The 21,438-nt window shown below is 44.6% G+C and overlaps 1 protein-coding gene across 4 annotated transcripts in view; it reads right to left on the minus strand.

Moving 5' to 3' along the window:
• Positions 1-21,438, minus strand: part of SGCD (sarcoglycan delta) — an 836,092-nt gene that overhangs the window by 131,862 nt on the left and 682,792 nt on the right. For all 4 annotated transcript variants that reach the window (XM_040440010.1, XM_040440019.1, XM_040440029.1 and 1 more), the window contains one exon: positions 17,505-17,606. In XM_040440010.1, coding sequence (XP_040295944.1) covers positions 17,505-17,606 — 102 coding nt within the window. The remainder of the gene's footprint in view (positions 1-17,504; positions 17,607-21,438) is intronic.

Here is a 21,438-nt window from a genome sequence, read left to right on the forward strand (position 1 = left end):
ATAGGAAGAGTATAGGGAGACTGCAGGGACAGTGCAGGTTCTGTAATCTGAAGGTGAAGGGATCCACAATCCCTGCACAGAGCTATCTAACTGAACAATATCCACCTTGTTTAATAGATAAGCAATTCTATTACGCCTTTATCCCCAAATTGGAGTGAATAAGCTGTATAATTTAACTGTTATTGGAGTGTCCACCTTGTTAAATAGATAATCAATTCTATTAGGCCTGGATTCCCAAATTGGGGTGAATAAGCTGTCTAATTTAACTGTCATTGGGATGGCTACCTAGTTAAATAGATAAGCAATTCTATTACGTCTTGATTCTCAAATTGGGGTGAATAAGCTGTCTAATACTACTGTTATTGGGGTGCCCACCTTGCTTAATAGATAAGCAATTCCATAAGGCCTTGATTCTCAAATTGGTGTGAATAAGCTTTTTAAATTAAATGTTATTGGGGTGTGCATCTTGTTAAATAGAAAAGCAATTCTATTACACCTTGATTCTCAAATTGGGGTGAATAAGCTGTCCAATTCTACTGTTTGTGGCATGTCCACATTTATTAATAGATAGGCAATTCTATTAGGCCCTGATTCACCAATTGGGGTTATACATCTGTCTTATTCTCTTGTTTGTGGCGTGTCCACATTGATATTTAACAGTTACTGTAATTTATTGTTACAGAGCGGTCTTACTTAACACCCGATGGGGAGTGCAAATACATTGATTCCTCGCACAGCAGAGTTGCTCATGTCGGAAAAATTATTCTTTTAGCTGAAAAGTTATTCTTTTAGCTGAAAAGTTATTCTTTTAGCGAAAACATTAGTCTTGTAGCAAATAAATGAGTCTTTTATTAAATAAATTAGTCTATTACCAAATAAATTAGTCTGCTCCAGTATTACAATCCCCGATCACAATGACGAACTACGTTGAGCGGGTAATCTGCACCTGTTGGCAAAGGGTAGTCATACAGTGACCCCCTCAGTGCAGCGCATGCAGCCCGGACATGTAAGGGCATCACAGAACAGTTAGTGCGGAATGCTACTTGGCCCTCAAGGAAGTTGAATGTGGAAAATTTGGGGTCAAATAACTCCTTGTATTAGGGTTAAAACCAGATGGGCCGAACTTGCTGGATAGATCAAACATGGCAGCTGGATTATTGGCATACCGGAGGAGTGTCATTGGTTATCCAAATGAACCACAAAAATCACTCCACCCACTGGACCCAAATTCATCATAGCTAATACCTTCTTTTAGCAAAAAAATTAGTCTGTGTCATTATTGCAATTGTTTATGTCATAACTACGATGCTATTACCAGACAATTTGCTCCAACAACTGGACCCAAATTCATTATTCCATTCATTTTATTCGTTTAGAGGCATCAGTGGACATTACATGGGGAGTGATATAAGAGGAGTGAACTACAACTCCCAGCATGTCCAGACTGTTATTATGGGATATCAGTGGACATTATACGGTGAGGGATATAATAGGAGAGAACTATAACTCCCAGCATGTCCAGACTTATTATGGGGCATCAGTAGACATTATAGGGAGAGGGATGTAAATGGAGAGAAATATAACTCCCAGCATGTCCAGACTGTTATTGTGGGACATCAATGGACAGTATAAGGAAATGGGTAAAATAGGAGAGAACTATAACTCCCAGAATGTCCAGACTGTTATTATGAGGCATCAGTAGACATTAAATGGAGAGTGATATTAGAGGAGAGAACTACAACTTCCAGCATTTCTAGGATGTTTTTATGGGCTACGGGAGGACATTACCGGGAGTAAGGAAAGAACTACTCCTAGTATTTGACAATGTATAACCTCTCCTCCACACACAGCACAGGCGATCCACCCACATTGTGACATCACGCAGGTCTTTCACCACTTCTATGCACTGCTGAGCTCTGTCTCAAGGGGTAAATGGGGTGAAATGAGTTTGGCTGGAGAGGAATATGCAAGTTGAACAAGCTGAGAGGCAGACGATATATCTCAGAGGGGGAGAGAAATTGGCTGTGAGGACCAAGGGCAGGGACTTCAAAAGCAGAGCAGGTAGATCAATCTACTAGCATTTCAGTGTGGTTAGGCCCCACCCCTCTCCTAAACTTCCTGTTCAGTGTCTGTGTATGTGTGTGTGTAAGTGTGTGTGTGTGTGTGTGACACCAGGCACATTCACCTAGCTAATCTGTAGCCGAAGATGGAGATGAGTGGTGGAAGGAAAAATGTAATTGTCTGCAAGATCTCCCTTAAACTGCTTGTGACAACAGTTTGGAGAGCACCTTGTAGACACAGCTTTGTGTGCACTGTGGATTAAATGTATTTGTGTTATTTATGTTATTTCAAGGTTTAGTGGCCCTTTAACAAAACCCAGGCCTTCATGCAAGTGCAGAGGCTATGCGTGAAGAATTAAATAACCTTTACTGCTTCCATAAGAATTAGGAGGGTAAGGCTACTTTCACACTAGCGTTTCTATTTTCCGGTATTGAGATCCGTCATAGCATCTCAATACTGGAAAAAACTCTTCCCTTTTGTCCCCATTCTTTGTCAATGGGGACAAAACTTAACTGAACAGAACGGAATGCTCCAAAATGCATTCCAATCCGTTTGGTTGCGTTCTCATACCGGAGAGTAAATGAGATGCGAAGCAAGTCATGACCCACAATGCAAGTCAATAGGGATGGATCCGTTTTCTCTGACACAATAGAAAACGGATCCGTCCTCCTTTGACTTTCAATGGAGTTCATGACGAATCTGTCTTGGCTATGTTAAAGATAATACAAAAAAAAAAGTGTGAAAGTAGCCTAAGGGTTCTGACATACATTCAAGATGCAGTTTTCAATTTAGCCAGTTTAGCAGGCTCATTAAACCCTGGTGTTCTGCATAGTGGAAATGATTTAATTAATTTCAGCTAGCTACAATAAAAAACTTCATCCTGAATGCATGTCAGAGCTGCACTGTGTGCCATCACCCTAAGTAGCAGCCAGGTGCTAATCAAATGCACTTGGTTTAATTGATTATGAACAAATGTGTCCATCTTCATAAAAGCAAAAGTTTTGGCAGTTTGCTGGCCTGGAGCTTTCAGGTGTGTGCTAACCCAATGCCCAGGAGAAAAGACATCAGTAATGATATTAGAAAAATAAATTGTTGCTGCCCATCAACTTAGAAAGGTTATAAGGCCATTTCCATACAATTAATCGTTCTACAGTGAGAACAATTAGTTAAAAGTGGAAAACATTCAAGACCATTGACAATTTCCCAGGAGTGGACATCCCAGCAAATTCACCCTAAGGTCAGATGTAGACCCCAAGTGCAATGCTTAGAGTACTTGTAAAAGAAAACCCAAGAGATACATCTAAAACTCTATGGGCTTCAGTTAAATGTTCAAGTTCATGACAGTACAATTAGAAAAAGACTGAACAAGTATAGCTTGTTCTGAAGGACTACCAGGAGAAAGCCTCTTCTTTCAAAAACAAACAAACATTGCAATACAGCTTATGTTTGCATCTGTACAAACCACAAGACTTCTAGAACAATGTTCTTTGGACAGATGAGATCAAAGCGGAGATGTTTGGCCATAATAGACAGTGCCACATTTACTGAAAACCAAACACAGCATATCAGCACAAACACCTCATACCGTACCAACTGTCAAAAATAATTATGAGGAAGAGATGATTGGGGCTTGTTTTGCAGCCACAGGACCTGGGCACCTTGCAGTCATTGAGTCGACCATGAATTTCTCTGTATACCAAAGTATTCTAGAGTGAAATGTGAGGCCATCTATCCAACAGCTAAAGCTTGGCCAAAACTGGGTCATGCAACAGGAATGATCCCAAGCACACCAGCAAATCTACAACAGTATGGCTGAAAAAGAAAATAATTTAGGGTCTGCAATGGTCCAGCCAAAGTCCAGACCTCAACCCAACTGAAATGATATTGCGGTGCCTTAAGATCTGTGAATAAACAAATGCCCACAATGAACTGAGGCAATGCTGTAAAGAAGAGAGGGCCAATATTCCTCCAGGAAGATGTGAGAGACTGATAAAGGCATACAGAAAATGATTACTTGAAGTTATTGCTGCTAAAGGTGATTCTACAAGATATTGATTCACGTTTTTCAGACATGACATTTCCGTTTTAGCTCCATTTTTGTTGAATAACTAATGACACAGTGAAGTTTGTTATGTGTTGCTGTTCATCTGAGATCACAGTTACTTAGGACCTATTAAGACTGGAAAAGCAATAGGAGCCAGAATATGACAACACAAAGGAATCTTTATTTTTCCTAAAAATAAGTTTTACATTTTTAAAAAGTATAGTAAAACATAAAACCTTATATAAATTAGATATCTCCATAATTATACTGACCTGCAGATCAAATAAAACATGCCAATTTTACTGCATGGTGAACACTGTAAAAATAAAACCCTAAAAACAATGGGGGGGGATTGCATTGTTTTCGAAAACAAAATGATGTCAATAAAAATTACAACTCATCCCCCGTAAAACAAGCCCTTTTGTGGCTATGGATGGAAAAATAAAAAAGTTATGGGTTTTGAAATGAGGAGATCTAAAGGGGTTCTCCAGGAATGAAAAAAATGAAAATACTTAAATATTATTTTATAATAAATATATTCACAAATACCTTTCATCAGTTATAATGGCTAGTTTTGTCTAGGAAGCAATCATTAGGAGAAACAAAATTGCCGCCATCCTATTAGTACAAACAAAACCTGTCCTAATCACAAAGGAGGACAAGTTACTTTACCACAATGAGCAATAGTGCTGCCTCATCCTCCTCTCTGCTCTGCTTGTCAGGAATCATGATCCTGAACACAAGTGAATCTCTGTGGGAATGGAGATGATGAGGAGACATGAGAGGAGGGTGAGGTGTGGCTAATGAGCAGCAGCACTTGTATGCAGTCACCATTACCACAGTCTGTCCTGTGGTGATCTCTGTACTTCATGTCTCCTCATGAACTAAATTCCCCAGAGATTCAGCTAAAGTTCTTATAATCTGTATTCAGGATCATAATCCCTGACAAGTAGAGCAGAGAGGAGGATGAGGCAGCTCTTTACCTCAATGTTGTAAAGTAACTTGTCCTCATGTGTGATCAGGACAGGTTTTGTGTGAACTAATGGGACAGCGGCCATTTTGTTTCCCCTGATGATTGCTTCCCAGACAAAACGAGCATTATAAATAATGACAGGTATTTGAGAATATATTTATAATAAAGTAATATTTAAGTATTTTAATTTTCTTAATTCCCGGAGAACCCCCTTTAAGTACCAAACTAGACTATATCCTTAATGGGTTAAAAAACAAAACAAAACTTTCAAGCTTATGTTATCGTTTCAGGCCTCCCTTTTCAAAAAGTCTGTCGCACTTGATTTGCTTAACAGGGACTTCTGAAATATAGTGTCAATAAAAATGGTTTAATAGAAAAGCAAGTAAAAGAAACTAGCACATGAATTCTTGTGGTCGATTTCACTTAATTGAATTTTAAAACCTCTAACAGGCACATGAGATTGTAGATTCACTTGTTATGCGGAAAACCTGGAGTGACTCTAGTTCCCCAAGGACAGATCTAGCAAACCTGCTGTTTACACCTGCAGGCACTAATAATTTACAAGGCATCAGTACAGTATGAATGGATGGCTCTATGCAATGGCAGGAGATAGGTTTATATCCCAAGTGAGGGCGGGATATCTATTTATCACATGGAAAAATATCATGCCTCTGGAGGAGAAGATAAATAGGCGAGGCTGTCAAAGTCTAACACTAGAGGGTCTTATGAACTATATATGGTAAGCAGTAAGGCCTGCTGATAATAATCACATTTTATTTTGCTATTTGAATACTGATTTCATTTGTCCTTCCATTACCCCAGTCACCGTTACACAGGCTTAAATAGCTCTTCTAGCAACACATGTTCATCCTGGCCTGCCTAGTTCATAAAACAATTGTAAAACTACAGTGAAGTCTGACTTACACATGACAATGCTGCGAGTACAGACCCTGTATGGTGTAATTCGGGGTCCCTAAAGTTACATTTGTTCCATGTGCCAATATCTGACATTGTGGGATTCTCTAGAAGCAAAATCTTTGTAGATGAGTAGAGATGAATGATTTCACTCTAAATTAGTTGAATTTCTGACAAATGTTCTAAAAATTTATATTTTTTATTTTTAGATGCCGGTATTAACCCATTTAGGACCCTGCCATTTTTCACTTTAAGGACCAGGCCATTTTTTTCAAATCTGACATGTGTCACTTTATGTGGTGATAACTTTAAAACACTTTTACTTATCCAAGCCATTCTGAGACTGTTTTCTCGTCACATATTGTACTTCATGACAGTCGTAAATTTGAGTCAAAATGGTTCATTTTTATTTATAAATAAAATACCAAATTTACCAAAAATTTGGAAAAATTCTCAATTTTCAAAATTTCAATTTCTCTGCTGTTAAAACAGATAGTGATACCTCCTAAAATAGTTATTACTTTACATTTCTCATATGTCTACTTCACGTTTGGATCATTTTCTAAATTATATTTTCTTTTTTTGGGATGTTTAAAAGCTTAGAAGTTTAGAAGCAAATCTTGAAATTTTTCTGAAAATTTCCAAAACCCACTTTTTAAAAACTTTGTTAACCCTTTAGGTGTTCCACAAGAACTAAAGAAAAATATAGATGACATTTCAAAATTTCACTTTTCTGGCAGATTTTCCATTTGAATCCATTTTTCTAGTAACAAAGCAAGGGTTAACAGCCAAATAAAGCTCAATATAAAACTTAATATATTACATAAACACCCCACATGTAGTCTTAAACTGCTGTATGGGCACACAGCAGGGCGCAGAAGGAAAGGAACGCCATATGGTTTTTGGAGGGCAGATTTCACTGGGATAATTTTAAGTTTTCATGTCACATTTAAAGACCTCCTGATGCACCCCCGGAGTAGAAACTCCAAAAAGTGACCCCATTTAGGAAAATATACCCCTGAAAGTATTCAAAACTGATTTTACAAACTTTGTTAACCCTTTAAGTGTTCCAAAAGAACTAAAGAAAAATGTAGATGAAATTTCACTTTGTTGGCAGATTTTCCATTTTAAACAATTTTTTCCAGTAACAAAACTGGGGTTAATGGCCAAACAAAACTCACTATTTATTGCCCTGATTAAGGAATATGGATTAATATTTACTGTAAGATAGCAGAGGTAGTGAACTCCACAGGAGGGCCCTGCTTCAAAGCCCAGCCATATGGCAGAGAACTTCTTGCAGGCCACCTTTGTTTACAATTTCTCACCTCCATTCAGCCAGCCAGGAACCCAGCTAATGGAACAGGAAAAACCTCTCTGCAGGGGTCTGCGCCATTCCCCAGTTTATTCAAATTTAGCAGACAGCATGGAACCGGCGATTTATAAGGTATTATGAATCCCCAGGCCATTACAGGCACAAACCGATTACATATTTGTGTCCCTGTGGCCACGATGAACAGGCCTGTGCTCATAGTCTGGCGGTGGGATGCCAGGGAGGGGAGATATGTATATCTCCCCTCCCTGGCATTCCACCCAGAAACCACATAACGGTACCATGCTTGGACTTTACTGGTAGCCGGCACCCAGGCGGATCCTTTGGTCCCAGAACCACCTCCCTGCGACATTCTGGTCTGGAGCCATGAGCCCTAATCGGTTTTGTGGCTCATGTGCTGCCAGCCCAGCAGGGGGGGGGGGGGGGGTGGACCCCTTCCCAGAGGCCGGGAGGGGAGGAGCCAGCTACAGGTTAAAAGGCTTGTGCCAGCAAGCGGGCGTGTCTTTTCTCTGAAGGAGGGTCACATCGTGCCATGTGTTTAGAGAGACCTGCAACCTGCTGTCATCACTGCCATCCATGTGACTACAGCAAAGGACTCATCACAACCCAAAAGGACTCATCCATCTGGTAAACTGACTTTTGCTCTGTTTAATCCTGTTTGTACCATACCACCATACCACCTGTATTTGTAACCTCAGACCACTGTATATATCCTTGTGTGTATATTGTGTTACGTCTAGTACGACCTTAAGGCAATTAAATATATAATTTAATCTTGTGCTGTCCTTGTATCTTATCTCGATCATGAATCCCCACATCCGTGTTTCCGCCTAGTTAGACGCTACCGCGGGTTGGTTTCTTACCCTATATAATCCCGTTAGCGAACCAGGCTTATATCAAACAAGAAACTAGTGACAGCATACCCAGGCTGAGAATGCGCTGTTTCACTGGGGCAGTGAAAAGGCTCTCTCAGCTTGTTGCCTCTCTGTGGCCTTGTGGACAGGAGGTGTCTATGTAAACTGTATCGTATCAAGCTGACCTTACCTGCTCCTCCAGGAGGGTGTAACGTCACGCCTTGGTAACCCGTGACCATACCATATCTCGCTGGCTCTACATAGTTGACGTCAGTCGGGGTACAGTATTTGTCACATATTGGTGGCAGCAAAGTGGGATCGAGATACTAGTGTGTGTGAGTGTGGGACCCATACTCCCAGACACTAAAGACTACCAGCAGTAGCTTTTGCCGCTGGAGTCTTAAGATCAGCTCAACACTAGACAGTCTGAGTGCAAATACGATAAGGTGTGTGTGTGCATGAGGTTGCATTCTGTGTCAGTGATCATCAGTTGCAATGACGGCCAGTATTACAAGGAGCAAAGCTAAGGAGATGGCCGATGCTATAAATGGTAGCGGGGAGGACGCAGTCCAGATAGGAGGCCGAGAGGAGGTGGAAGGCGACTTTCTTCAAGTCGAGGGGGAGCACAGCCAAAGCTCCCCAAGGAGCCAGTTGCCTGCGGTGAGGTCCGCGGTGGGCCTCACTCCACCTGCCCATCCCCCCAGCCAAGGCAGGCTTGGCTGCTCTTCTAAAAGCTGCAGGCGGCCTATGAGATCCTCATGCCAGCTGCAGAACGATCTAACAGAGGCTGCAGAATGAGAACGTTGTGAGCAGGCTGAGTGTGAGCATCAGCTGTGAGTGCTTCAGCTCCAACTCCAGCAGCCCTCCTCAGCCCGATGTGAGTCTCCAGAGATCCGGATTCCCAAACTGCGGGCGGAGGACTTCCCCCTGCTGCACAAAGATGGTGACTTGGACACTTTCTTGTTGGCGTTTGAGACGGCCTGCCATCAGTACCAGCTGCTGGAGGACCAGTGGGTCCGATTCATAACACCAAGTCTCAGGGGAAAAGCCCTTGAAATCTTCGGGCACCTGCCCAGCAAGACCATCCTCAGCTATGAGGACATCAAGCAGGCTCTGGTCCGGCAGTACAACTTGACCCCTGAGACAAACCAGAAAAAGCTCAGGAGTTTGCAGCGGAGTTCTACCCAGCGCTGGGCTGATCACATGCGGGCCTTGCTGAGAGCGGTTGAACAATGGACCATGGGATTGGAGCTCACCACTGTCCAGCAGCTGAAGGAGATCATCGCCACAGAGCAGTTCTTGTGGAATTGCCCGGAGGACCTCCAGCAGTACCTCTGTGACTGGAAGCCAAAGGGGCCCTCGGCAACAGCAGCCCTGGCCGACGAGTACACTAACAACAGGACTTCAGAGGCCCGGAAACCTGTCGGCTGGAGAGGGGGGTAAGACCACTCTGCCCCTGCTACCCCTGCTCCTAGGCCCAAGTGGGAACCAGCCCCTGCTTCACTTTCCACGTCAGTGGGGGAACCCCGACTTTGCCACCTGTGTAAGCAGCCAGGACACTTCAAGGCCATGTGTCCACAGCTCCTGAGGGACCGTCCCAGTCAGTGTGGGAGGTGGGCGTATCCTCAAATATCCCTGCCAGTGTTTTGCTGGGGACGGACCTGGGGCGGCTTGTGTCTAAGTACGTGGCCGCTGACACCCCGAGGTCCAAACCCCCAAAATGTGATGCCATGTCCACCCCTGTTGATACTGTTAATGTACCTAACATGCCTGTTGATGGGGATGTGGGGGACGTAATGTGTGCCTCTCCCCTCAGGGGGGGGGGGGTCATTCACGCCAGCTGTGCTCAGGCCACAGGGTGTGGCCAGCAAGCATGATGGAACCTGTTGTCCTCAGGTGTGGCTACTGAGGGGACAAGCAGGGGACAGACAGCTGCGGGGGAGGATGAAAATGAGGTCAGGGCTTTCCCAGGAGAAGTAGGGCTCCCAGGTAAAGCCTTAGTTCAGGGTTCCTCCACAACCAGGTTGTCAGAGGGCCAGGTTAGTCCGTCAGGACTGGCGACTTGGTCGGAAGCCGAGGGAAGGCAGGCACTACCAGCGGTGGCAGCAGCCATAGCTGCTGTCACTCGCAGTGGGAGTGCTGGGGCCCTCAGGGGTCTTATGGCTTTCCCCCTTCCGGCCAAGTAGCTGCTGAGTCAGATGGAGGCCAGGAGACAGGTCCCGGAGACCTAACAAAGGACGTGGCAGTCTCGTCTATTCTGGCCATGTCCGGTCAGGGGTTTCAGGTGGCGTTAGTGGCTGACGCCAGCCTAAACGCTCTCAAGGAGCAGGCGGCACAGCTCCCCTCGGACTCAGACCTCGAACGGATGGTCTGGGAACAAGGACGGCTGAATCGGGTCACGGTCCTGCAGGGCTCACTGGAGGAGTGGCCTAGGGACCAGCAGGTAGTAGAACTGACGTGGCAGTCTCGTCTATTCTAACCACGTCCCACCAGGGGTTTCAGGTGGCGTTAGGGGCTAGCGCCAGCTTGAAAGCTCTCACGGAGCAGGTGGAACGTCCTCCCTTGGACTGGTTGTGTCGGGGAAACGGTCCAGCAGGGCTCACCGGAGGCGTGGCCTAGGGACTGACAATTCGTGGTATCTTATCCGTTCAGGGCGGAGTTTTTGTGGATTGCTCACCAAATTCCGATGGCCAGATACGCAGGGGCCCCTGGGTTGTCGGTCATCGAGTGTGTCATGCGCTTCCAGGAAAAGGCGCAGGCCTTTCTCGTGGTTGGTGCACGGCAGTATGGAACAGGCCCAGACCGACTTAAAGCGGGGGAACGACCATCAGGCTTGTGAGAGGACCCACCAGGTGGGTCAGCAAGCGTGGATACTGGTTCCCGTACCTCAGAACAAGCTTCAGGCGGCCTGGGGAGGCCCATACCTCAAGCACCAGCGGCTCAATGCCAGGATGTAACTGGTCACCCTGGACCACGCCCGGGGAAGGCAGAAGGCCTTCCCCATGAACCTGATGAAGGCACATCATGAGCGGAAGGCAGGTGCCCTCCCAGAATTCCTCCCTTTCTGAGAAATGCTCACCGAGATGCCGTTGGGCATGGAGTATGCCCCTGCCACTTCTAAGTGAATGGCCGCGTACCTGGAGGTCAATGCTATCTTCGGTCCTACATGGGAGGATCCCCGAGAGCATCTAGCGCAGATGCTCAGGCAGATCTGCCAGGCAGGCTTGACCCTTACTCCAGGAAAGTGGCAGTTGGGCATAAGCGAGGGGCACCGGGCAGGCAGGGAAGCTTTGAAACCGGAGCCCAGGAGAGTGGATGCCAGTGTCTCCATAGTCTGACAACCATAGTTTTTATTTTTTTGGCGATTCTCTTAGGTAGGGTACCATTTTTGCGGGATGAGATGATGGTTTGATTAGCACTATTTTGGGGTACATATGACTTTTTGCTTGCTATAAATGGTTTTTTTGACACCGTTTATATTTTTTACGGTGTACACCTAAGGGTTTAGGTCATGTGGTATTTTTATAGAGCAAGTTGTTACGGACGCGGGGATACCTAATATGTCTACTTTTTCTTTTTTTTTTTACATTTAACACAATAAAAGCATTTCTGAAACAAACAAAAAAATCATGTTTTAGTGTCTCCATAGTCTGAGAGCCACAGTTTTCTTTTTGTCTTAGGTAGGGGCTCTTTTTTTGCGGGATGAGGTGATGGTTAGATTGGTATTATTTTGGGGGGCATACACCTTTTTTATCACTTGGTGTTGCACCTTTTGGTATGTAAGGTGACAAAAAAGTTGTTTTTTTTTAGTTTTTATTTTATATTTTTTACGATGTTCATCTGAGGGGTTAGGTCATGTGATATTTTTATAGAGCCATTCGATATGGACGTGGCGATACCTAATATGTCTACTTTTCTTTTTTCCCCCCTATCTTTAAAAATTTAGTTTTTTACTTTATTTTGTTTTTTAACTTGAAACTTTTAATTTTTATGTAAAACTTTTTTTTTTACTTCTTTTTAACTTTATTTTTTTTCACTTACAGCTTCCTGCCTGTGAGATCCGATGGCCACCCCGCACCCGGGACGATCCCGCACGTGCCGCGGTCAGCGCTGACCGCGCCAGTGCAAAGTTTAATGCGCCAGCATCAGTGTTTTCACCGATGCAGGGGTCCGGCTATCAGTGACTGCCGGATACCTGTCGCTGATCAGCATGACGTACATGTACATCACTGGTCTTTAAGTCCTGGCCAGATATGATGTACATGTACGTTATGTGTCCTTAAGGGGTTAATAAAGACCCTGCACTGGCAGAGGATCCGCCAAAGTTATGAAGAAGCGCAGGCCTCTCCATTCCTTTGGCGCATCCATCACCAGTTCTAAATGTAAGAAAGCTTCCGAGCTGTCTTACATTTAGACCTTTTTTTATGCCTGAAACAGGCGTAGAAAAAGGTGAATGAGACTGGCTTTCCGGCCCATTCCCTTCCCTGTCCACAATTTTAGACCGTGAGCGGGGCAAAAACGCAGATAGTTTAGTTGCGCCGCCATCTTCGCCTGGAATATGCCTACTTTAGCCTTATTTCAGCTTAGTAAATGACCCCCTATATTTTCAAAGAAAAGCACAAGTTTTGGTGTTTCCATTTTTTTTACTGGATCCCGTAAAAAAACGGATCCTTGGCATAACTGATGCAAAAGGATCTGTTGTTTTACAGGATCCATTATTTTTTTTTCTCTTCTTCTGATGGATCAGAAGAATGGAAAATGAAATGGAGATGTGAACTCTACCCTGATACTGAAAAAAATATTCAAACTTTGGAAAAAACTAATTTTTTCTTTGCATCCCCATATTGTGACCGCCATAACTTTTTAATTTTTTTATTTTTATGTGCACGGAGCTGTGTGAGGGCTCAGTTTTTGAGGGTTCATCTATTTTCATTGATACCATATTGGGGTGTGAATGACTTTTTGATCACTTAAAATAAACATAAAATATTTTGTGGGAGGTGAAGCAACCATAAAACTGCCATTTTGACTTATTTTTTCCAAGTTAATAGTATGGGTGTTTTCCCATGCAGCAAAGTCCTTGATGTTTATTTTTTAAATTGTTTATGTATTATTATTTTAGTTTTCGGGACAGGGGATTTTTTTAATTTTTTTTTACACTTTTTAATAGTTCCCCTAGGGAACTTGACCATGCAATAATTAGATTGCTTCTCTCATAGACCAGAATGCATTAGCATTGGAATCTATGAGAATTACACTATGTTCCTATGGAGTCCTTCCACAGGCAGGCTCTCCATAGGAACGTACAGTATGTGCGTTCGCCTCAGATCATTCACACAGAGGCTGCTGCACACCACCTGACTCCTCCGATCCTAGCTAGGGAGAGTCGGTGCACAGCCGGGAATGCACACTTCTAGTTTTTGACCTTCCAGATGCTGTGGTAACACTGACCACAGCATTTGAGGGGTTAAATGTGTGCTATCAACATAATAGCTACAGCACCTGCTGTGCTCACAAGCAGGCGCCAATTTAAATACCTGACTGCCGACATAAATTTAGGTGAGGAGGTCGGGACTGTGCAACTGTAGTTTTTTTTCACATAAAAATTTTCTACAGTTAATAAGTGTACAAATAATTGTATTGGAGATTGTCCAATTGCACCTTTTTAAAAAAAAAAAACCTGGTGCAGATTTTCGAAAGCTAATTAATGTATAATAAGCATATTTTCCAACACCACAGGAATATTTTGTCTGCAGATGTTGTGCAGCTGCACAATTTTGTTCCAAAAAACCTGTTGCAAAGCTTCTACAATTAATTTAGAGCATATTTTCCAGAGTCACCAGCAGGGTTTATTTTTGCTGCAGACGACTGTGTAATTGCGTCTTTTTCAAAAACCTGTTGTAAATTTTCTAGACTTAATAAGTGTACAAATAAGTGTGTTATACTCCATTATTAGCACAGTATATTTTGCTTGCAGAGGTTATGCAATTTAGCTTTTTTCACAAAAAATCTAAATTTTTTATAGTTAAAAAAAGGGCTTTCCAAGACTTAAATACTGATGACCATCCTCTGGGTAAGTCATCAGTATCTGATTGGTGGGGGTTCAACAACTGGGACCCTTCCAATCAGCTGTTTAAGAAGGCACTTCTCCTTGCTCACAAAGCACTGCGCTGTACATTGTAGAGTGGATGTGTTTGGTATTGCAGGTGAGCACCATTCACTTCTATGGGACTGAGCTGCGCGTAGGCCATGTGACCGATGGACATGTCGTTACTGGCCTAGGGAAAGCTGTCAGAAGGCCACAGGGCTACTGCGAGCGCCGGTGCCTTCTCAAACAGCTGATCGGTGGGGGTCCTGGGTGTTGGACCCCACTGATCAAATTCTGATGACCTATCCAGAGGATACAACATCAGTATTTAAGTTTTTGAAAGCCTGTTTCAATGTACAATAAGCATATTTAACTGCAGGGTATATTTTGGATGCAGATGTTGTGCAATTTTGCCTTTTACTAAAACCTGTGGCAGCGTCACCAGCAGGGTACATTTTTACTGTCACTCTGATATTACTAATGACTTTGCATTAAACTAGGACAGAAAAACTAAAATATAAAAAAAAATTAAGATAAAAAGACAAGACAGAAAAAGTATCTCACACAAATTTTCAGGCCAACTGGAACACTTTTCTTTAATGATATATCAATTTATTCTGCTATAAGGACAGGTTGGGCATTTACTATGAGGATACTATAAAAATCTGACCTATTCAATCCCTAGTAGTCTCAGAAGTCCCATGTATACATACTGGACACTCTGCAAGTACTGATACATTTAGGGGACGTTCACACGACTGACTTTTCAGCAGAGTTTTGGTGCGGACAGCTGAGCTGAGATGTATGGGAGGCAGAAAGGATGTGGGCATCGGCAGGTTTTTGGCAGAATTTCATTATGGCTGTCCGCCCCAAAATTCAGCCGAAAAAGACGTTGTGTGAATGTCCCCTTAGAGTGTCATATATTGATAAGGGAACAGTGTTGTTCTGGGCAAATCTCCGGTCTCAGAAGAGTCCACTGACTTTAACTAAGAGATATAACTTTTTCCCTAGTCGCACAAAGGTATTGATGATAGTATATGAGACGCAATATAAGATGCACTTTTTTCCCCCAAAAGATGGGGGGGGGGAATGGCAGTGCACCTTATAGAGTGTATACTAATGAGCGCTTCCACGTCAGCACAGGGAGAGGTGAATACAGCACTCTTTGTGCTGGCAGTACTCACTGCTCCCTGGTCTTTTTCTGCAGGAGCTGCACACTGTGCTGTAACCTCATTGTGAGGATGTAGGCACGCTCTGTGACCTCACGCTGTGCAATGTCAGATCCCAGCACAGCGCGGCAGGAAGAGCGCTGGATCTCTGGAGTTGTGTCGGCATCTGGAGCTGGAAAGGTGAGGTTTTTTTGTCCGATTTTTAGGTCTGATTGGGGGTCTGAGCTGAGGTCTGATTAACATTAGGGGTCTGAACTGAGGTCCGATGAAATTTTTTTTTCTCTTATTTTCTGCCTCTAAAAACTAGGTGTGTCTTCTGTACAGGAGCATCTTAAAAATATGGTAGATCCATAATACGGCCATGTGATTTCTTCTAACTTCCCTCATAAACATGCATGTCTTAATCAGCCATGTGTGCATGGCTATTTATACAGGGAAAAGATCATAGGCCTCTGTGAGGCATCTCAGGCAGTCTTCTACAATTGGACTGCTCCAACAGATTGTCAGCTGACCCTCAGCATTCTACATAACAATACTGATTTTTAGGTCATTTAGGGTCTATGGAAATCTAAATGAATTCTAATGTGGCCACTTAAACGTTGGCCACTAGTAGTTGTCATCCAGAAAAAGAACTGCCATGAGAAATCTCTGGGCCTATTACGCCCATCTTGAACTCTACTATGTACATCTAATTGGCACCTGACAGCTGCTTCTCAAACACAGTGCCTAATAATATAATCTTAAAGGCTTGTACAAAATAATAAAAAATCTCAGTATAAGCAGGTGATATCAAGTTGATTTTTTATTGGGGTACAGGAGGGCTTGTCTGAGGTTTTTAATTATCTCCGACAACCCCTTTAATGCAGCCTCTCAGGTCCATACCAGGCATTATTGAAGGGCACCATGTTTAGAACGAGGTTTGACCATTTCAGTTTATAATTTAAACTTTTTATTAAAAAAATAGAGGCAGCACGTAAAGGAAATGTAATTATTGGTAGTTTGTTCACACCACATGAGACATAATTGTTTAAAGGGATTCTGTCACCTGGTTTTAGGTTATAGAGATGAGGACATGCACGGCTAGATCGCCGCTAGCATGTCCGCAATATACCTGTCCTATAGGGCTGTGTGCTTTTATTGTGTTTAAAAAATGATTTTATAGATATGTAAATGACCCTTGTAAAGGTGCCCAAGAGGATGTACTAACCTTCTTGGTGCCCAGCCATGCCCCCCTGTGAAGGAGCCCAGCACCGCCTGCGTCCTCCGAATCTCCTCCTTGCTCACAGTTAGATTACCGTTATCTCGCGATGCGCAGTGCCGGTATAATGTTCCTGCCCTGTTCCCTGTACTGGCATCAGCCTCAGGGGAGGAACTGCGCATCGCGAGATAACAGCAATCTAACTGTGAGCAAGGAGGAGATTCGGAGGACATAGGCGGTGCTGGGCTCCTTCACAGGGGGGCGTGGCTGGGCACCAGGAAGGTTCGTACAGCCCCTTGGGCTCCTTACCAGGGTCATTTACATATCTATACAATCTTTTTTTAAACACAATAAAAGGACACAGCTTTATGGGACAGGTATATTGCGGACATGCTAGCGGCGATCTAGCAGTGCGTGTGCGCAGCTCTATAAGCTAAAACGAGGTGACAGAATTCCTTTAAGCAATTATAGCACCCTTCTTCAGGCACCTTAGTAGTAATGGAGTCTGTGGGGGTGGGTGCGTTACACACATTATTACTACTAATCTGCCAGAAGGGAGCTATAATTGCCTAAACCACTGCTCTTTCATTATCTCATGGCGCTGTGAATAAACTACAGTACCAATAATTGCATTTCATTTCCCTTGAATGTTGTTATATTCTTGAATACAAGGAAAACGGCGCACAGCAGAAAGACCTGCAAGTCACAAAAATGTGCTGTTGTCTAATCAATGGGAAATGGGGTTTATCGGTGGCTGGCAGCTCATAGCTGAGTTTGGGCAACTATAAGCCTGGGCCCCTGACAGTAGTACCCTGTGAGGGCACTGCCCAGAAATGCTTTTTAAAATGCTACAATCTGTGATTTACACTTACCGGCCTGGAGCGGATTTCTTTGGCATACAGAGGTTTCAAGAATTCAGAATCTCCCTCAAGCCGTAAACCTTTCTCTGTGATTCTCAGGTTACCCATTCCATCCTGCAACACAGAGAAGTAAGAACGAAAAATAAATCCAAGCTTTTTATAAGGGACTTTGTACACAGAATAAAATGCTGAATTATTTATAAGAATGACTAGCGGAAGGACCCAGCTTCGCACAGGTATATATCATCTATTTCACTTAATGTTTGTTATGGGGGATACTGTCGATATCTTTTAACAACACACACAGTGACCTCCTACAGCACCCCGCCCCTTTAACAGTGAACTCAACAGCCCCTAACCCCTTAACACTAACTCCCCCACAGTACCCCGCCCATTTAACAGTGACCTCCACAGTACCCGCCCCTTTAACAGTGACCTCCACAGTGCTCGCCCCTTTAACAGTGAACTCCACAGTTCCCACCCCTTTAACAGTAACCTCCACAGTTCCCGCCCCTTAACAGTGACCTCCACAGTTCCCGCCCCTTTAACAGTGACCTCCATAGTGCCCTCCCCCTTAACAGTGACCTCCACAGTGTCCGCCCCTTTAACAGTGACCTCCACAGTGCCTGCCCCTTTAACAGTGACCTCCACAATGCCTGCCCCTTTAACAGTGACCTCCACAGTGCCTGCCCTTTTAACAGTGACCTCCATAGTGTCCGCCCCTTTAACAGTGACCTCCACAGTGCCCGCCCCTTTAACAGTGACCTCCATAATGCTCACCCCTTTAACAGTGAACTCCACTGTTCCCGCCACTTTAACAGTGACCTCCACAGTTCCCGCCCCTTTAACAGTGACCTCCACAGTTCCCGCCCCTTTAACAGTGACCTCCATAGTGCCCTCCCCCTTAACAGTGACCTCCACAGTGTCCGCCTCTTTAACAGTGACCTCCACAGTGCCTGCCCCTTTAACAGTGACCTCCACAATGCCTGCCCCTTTAACAGTGACCTCCACAGTGCCTGCCCCTTTAACAGTGACCTCCACAATGCCTGCCCTTTTAACAGTGACCTCCATAGTGCCCGCCCCTTTAACAGTGACCTCCACAGTGCTTGCCCCTTTAACAGTGACCTCCATAATGCTCACCCCTTTAACAGTGAACTCCACTGTTCCCGCCACTTTAACAGTGACCTCCACAGTTCCCGCCCCTTTAACAGTGACCTCCACAGTTCACGCCCCTTTAACAGTGACCTCCACAGTTGCCGCCCCTTTAACAGTTACCTCCATAGTGCCCTCCCCCTTAACAGTGACCTCCATAGTGCCCGCCCCTTTAACAGTGACCTCCACAGTGCCCACCCCTTTAAAAGTGACCTCCATAATGCTCGCCCCTTTAACAGTGAACGCCACAGTTCCCGCCCCTTTAACAGTGACCTCCACAGTTCCCGCCCCTTTAACAGTGAGCTCCACAGTGAACGCCCCTTTAACAGTGACCTCCACAGTTCCCGCCCCTTTAACAGTGACCTCCATAGTGCCCTCCCCCTTAACAGTGACCTATACAGTGCCCGCCCCTTTAACAGTGACCTCCACTGTGCCCGCTCCTTAAACAGTGACCTTCACAGTGCCCGCCCCTTTAACAGTGACCTCCACAGTGCCTTCCCCTTTAACAGTGACCTCCACAGTGCTCGCCCCTTTAACAGTGACCTCCACAGTACCTGCTGCTTTAACAGTGACCTCCACAGTTCCCGCCCCTTTACAGTGACCACCACAGTTCTCTCCCCTTTAACAGTGACCTCCACAGTGCCCGCCCCTTTTACAGTGACCTCCACAGTGCCTGCCCCTTTAACAGTGACCTCCAGAATGCCCGCCCTTTTAACAGCGACCTCCACAGTGCCCGCCCTTTTAACAGTGACCTCCACAGTGCCCGCCCATTTTACAGTGACCTCACAGTGCCTGCCCCTTTAACAGTGACCTCCACAGTGCCCACCCCCTTAACAGTGAACTCCACAGTGCGCACCCCTTTAACAGTGACCTCAACAGTGCCTGCCCCTTTAACAGTGACCTCCACAGTGGCCTGCCCCTTAACAGTGACCTCCACAGTGAACGCCCCTTTAACAGTGACCTCCACATTGCCCGCCCCTTTACCAGTGACCTCCACAGTGCCCTCCTCTTTAACAGTGACCTCTACAGCAGCTGCACCTTCAATAGTGTCCCCTGCTCCCTTAACAGTAAACTCCACAGTGCCTGCCCCTTTAACAGTGACCTCCACAGCGGCCTGCCCCTTCAATAGTGGCCCCTGCCCCATTAACAGTGACCTCCACAGCAGCTGCCCCTTTAATTGTGGCCCCTGCCAACTTAACAGTTTCCTCCACAGCGCCCTGCCCCTTTAAGGCTAGAGCTACATGATGACATGTGTCACATGAAATTTGGTCGTACAAATGTTGCACAACAATTTTTATAATGATAGGCTATGATGTTGCACTGCGACATGCTGCGACACGACAGTCGCAAAAAATCCATCCAACATGGACTCATGTAGTTGTGTCCTATGTGTCGTGCGACTAAGGGTCCATTCACACGTCCGCAAAATGGGTCCACATCTATTCCGCAATTTTGCGGAACGGTTGCAGACCTATTCATTTTCAATGGGGCCGCAAAAGATGCGGACAGCACACAGTGTGCTGTCCGCATCTGCACTTCTGTTCCGTGGCCCCGCCAAAAAATAGAACATGTCCTATTCTTGTCCACAGCCATGGACAAGAAAAAACATTGCGGTCTGCAAAATGCGGAACGCACATGGCCGGTGTCCGTGTTTTGCAGATTCGCAATTTGCGGACCGCAAAACAGTTGCGGACGTGTGAATGAACCCTTATTGTCGTCCTGTAGCCCTAGCCTAAGGCTCCATTCACACATCCGCAATTTCGTTTCGCATTCTGCGGAACAGAATTGCGGACCCATTCCGCACTTCCGGGTCCGCAATTCCGTTCCCCCCAAAAATAGAACATGTCCTATTCTTGTACGCAATTGCAGACAAGAATAGGCATATTCTATTAGTGCCGGCAATTGGCACTGTCCGTGTTTTGCAGGTCCGCGGATCCGCAAAACACGTTACGGACGTCTGAATGGAGCCTTAAGCTGACCTACAGCAGTGAAGAAAAATGGCTGGGTTGTTATAGAAACCTGGAGTAAAGCTGTGTGTATGTGGAGACTAAAGGCCTGCGAGCTTCTATTGGCTGATAAGGGACATGTGACCGTGTGTATGGCAGTCATATAGGAGTGAAAGACTTGCAGGCTTTTATTGGCTATTGCAGGTCATATTTTGGGAATATCTCAGGAACGGTACATGCTAGAGAGCTGAGACCCCCACAAGATTTCTTTCCAGGTAGCAAGGGATGTGTATACCAAGTTTCGTTGAAATCGATGGTTGTATTTTTGAGTGATCGCAGAACATACACACATACATACATACATATATACGTCCTTCGTATTATATATATATAGATAAGATGAGATTATAGGTAACTTCAAGGCACAGGTGGTATTTGAAGGTAGATATTGTTACTGAGAAGCTCAACAGAAAGGAGATGAGGGTCCCTTATCTGGTGCACTCACTTTAGTCCAATCATTTTTACATGTAGGAAACCAAAAAATGCATACCAGTCCATAAGACTATATTTCTGTTTTCTGGAACGCGTGTCATTTTTACCTGGATCAGCAGTGGACGTACAGGCTGGATTTATGCAAGACATTTGTGGGGTAATTTTTAGATCTATAATTCTGTATGAGCTAGAAGTAGAATAATGATCATTGACACTGATCTCCAATGGGGCTACAACAGTACCACTGCCTGCTTCCTGGCCCACGCCACAACCCCTTTTCTCTCCACCTTGGAATAGAGGCATGAGAGGGGAAAATTCCCAAGTGCTGCCACACATAAGCCGTTTGTCAAGACTTG

The sequence above is a fragment of the Bufo bufo genome, chromosome 1 (genome assembly GCF_905171765.1).
Source record: "Bufo bufo chromosome 1, aBufBuf1.1, whole genome shotgun sequence".
Lineage (NCBI taxonomy): Eukaryota > Metazoa > Chordata > Amphibia > Anura > Bufonidae > Bufo > Bufo bufo.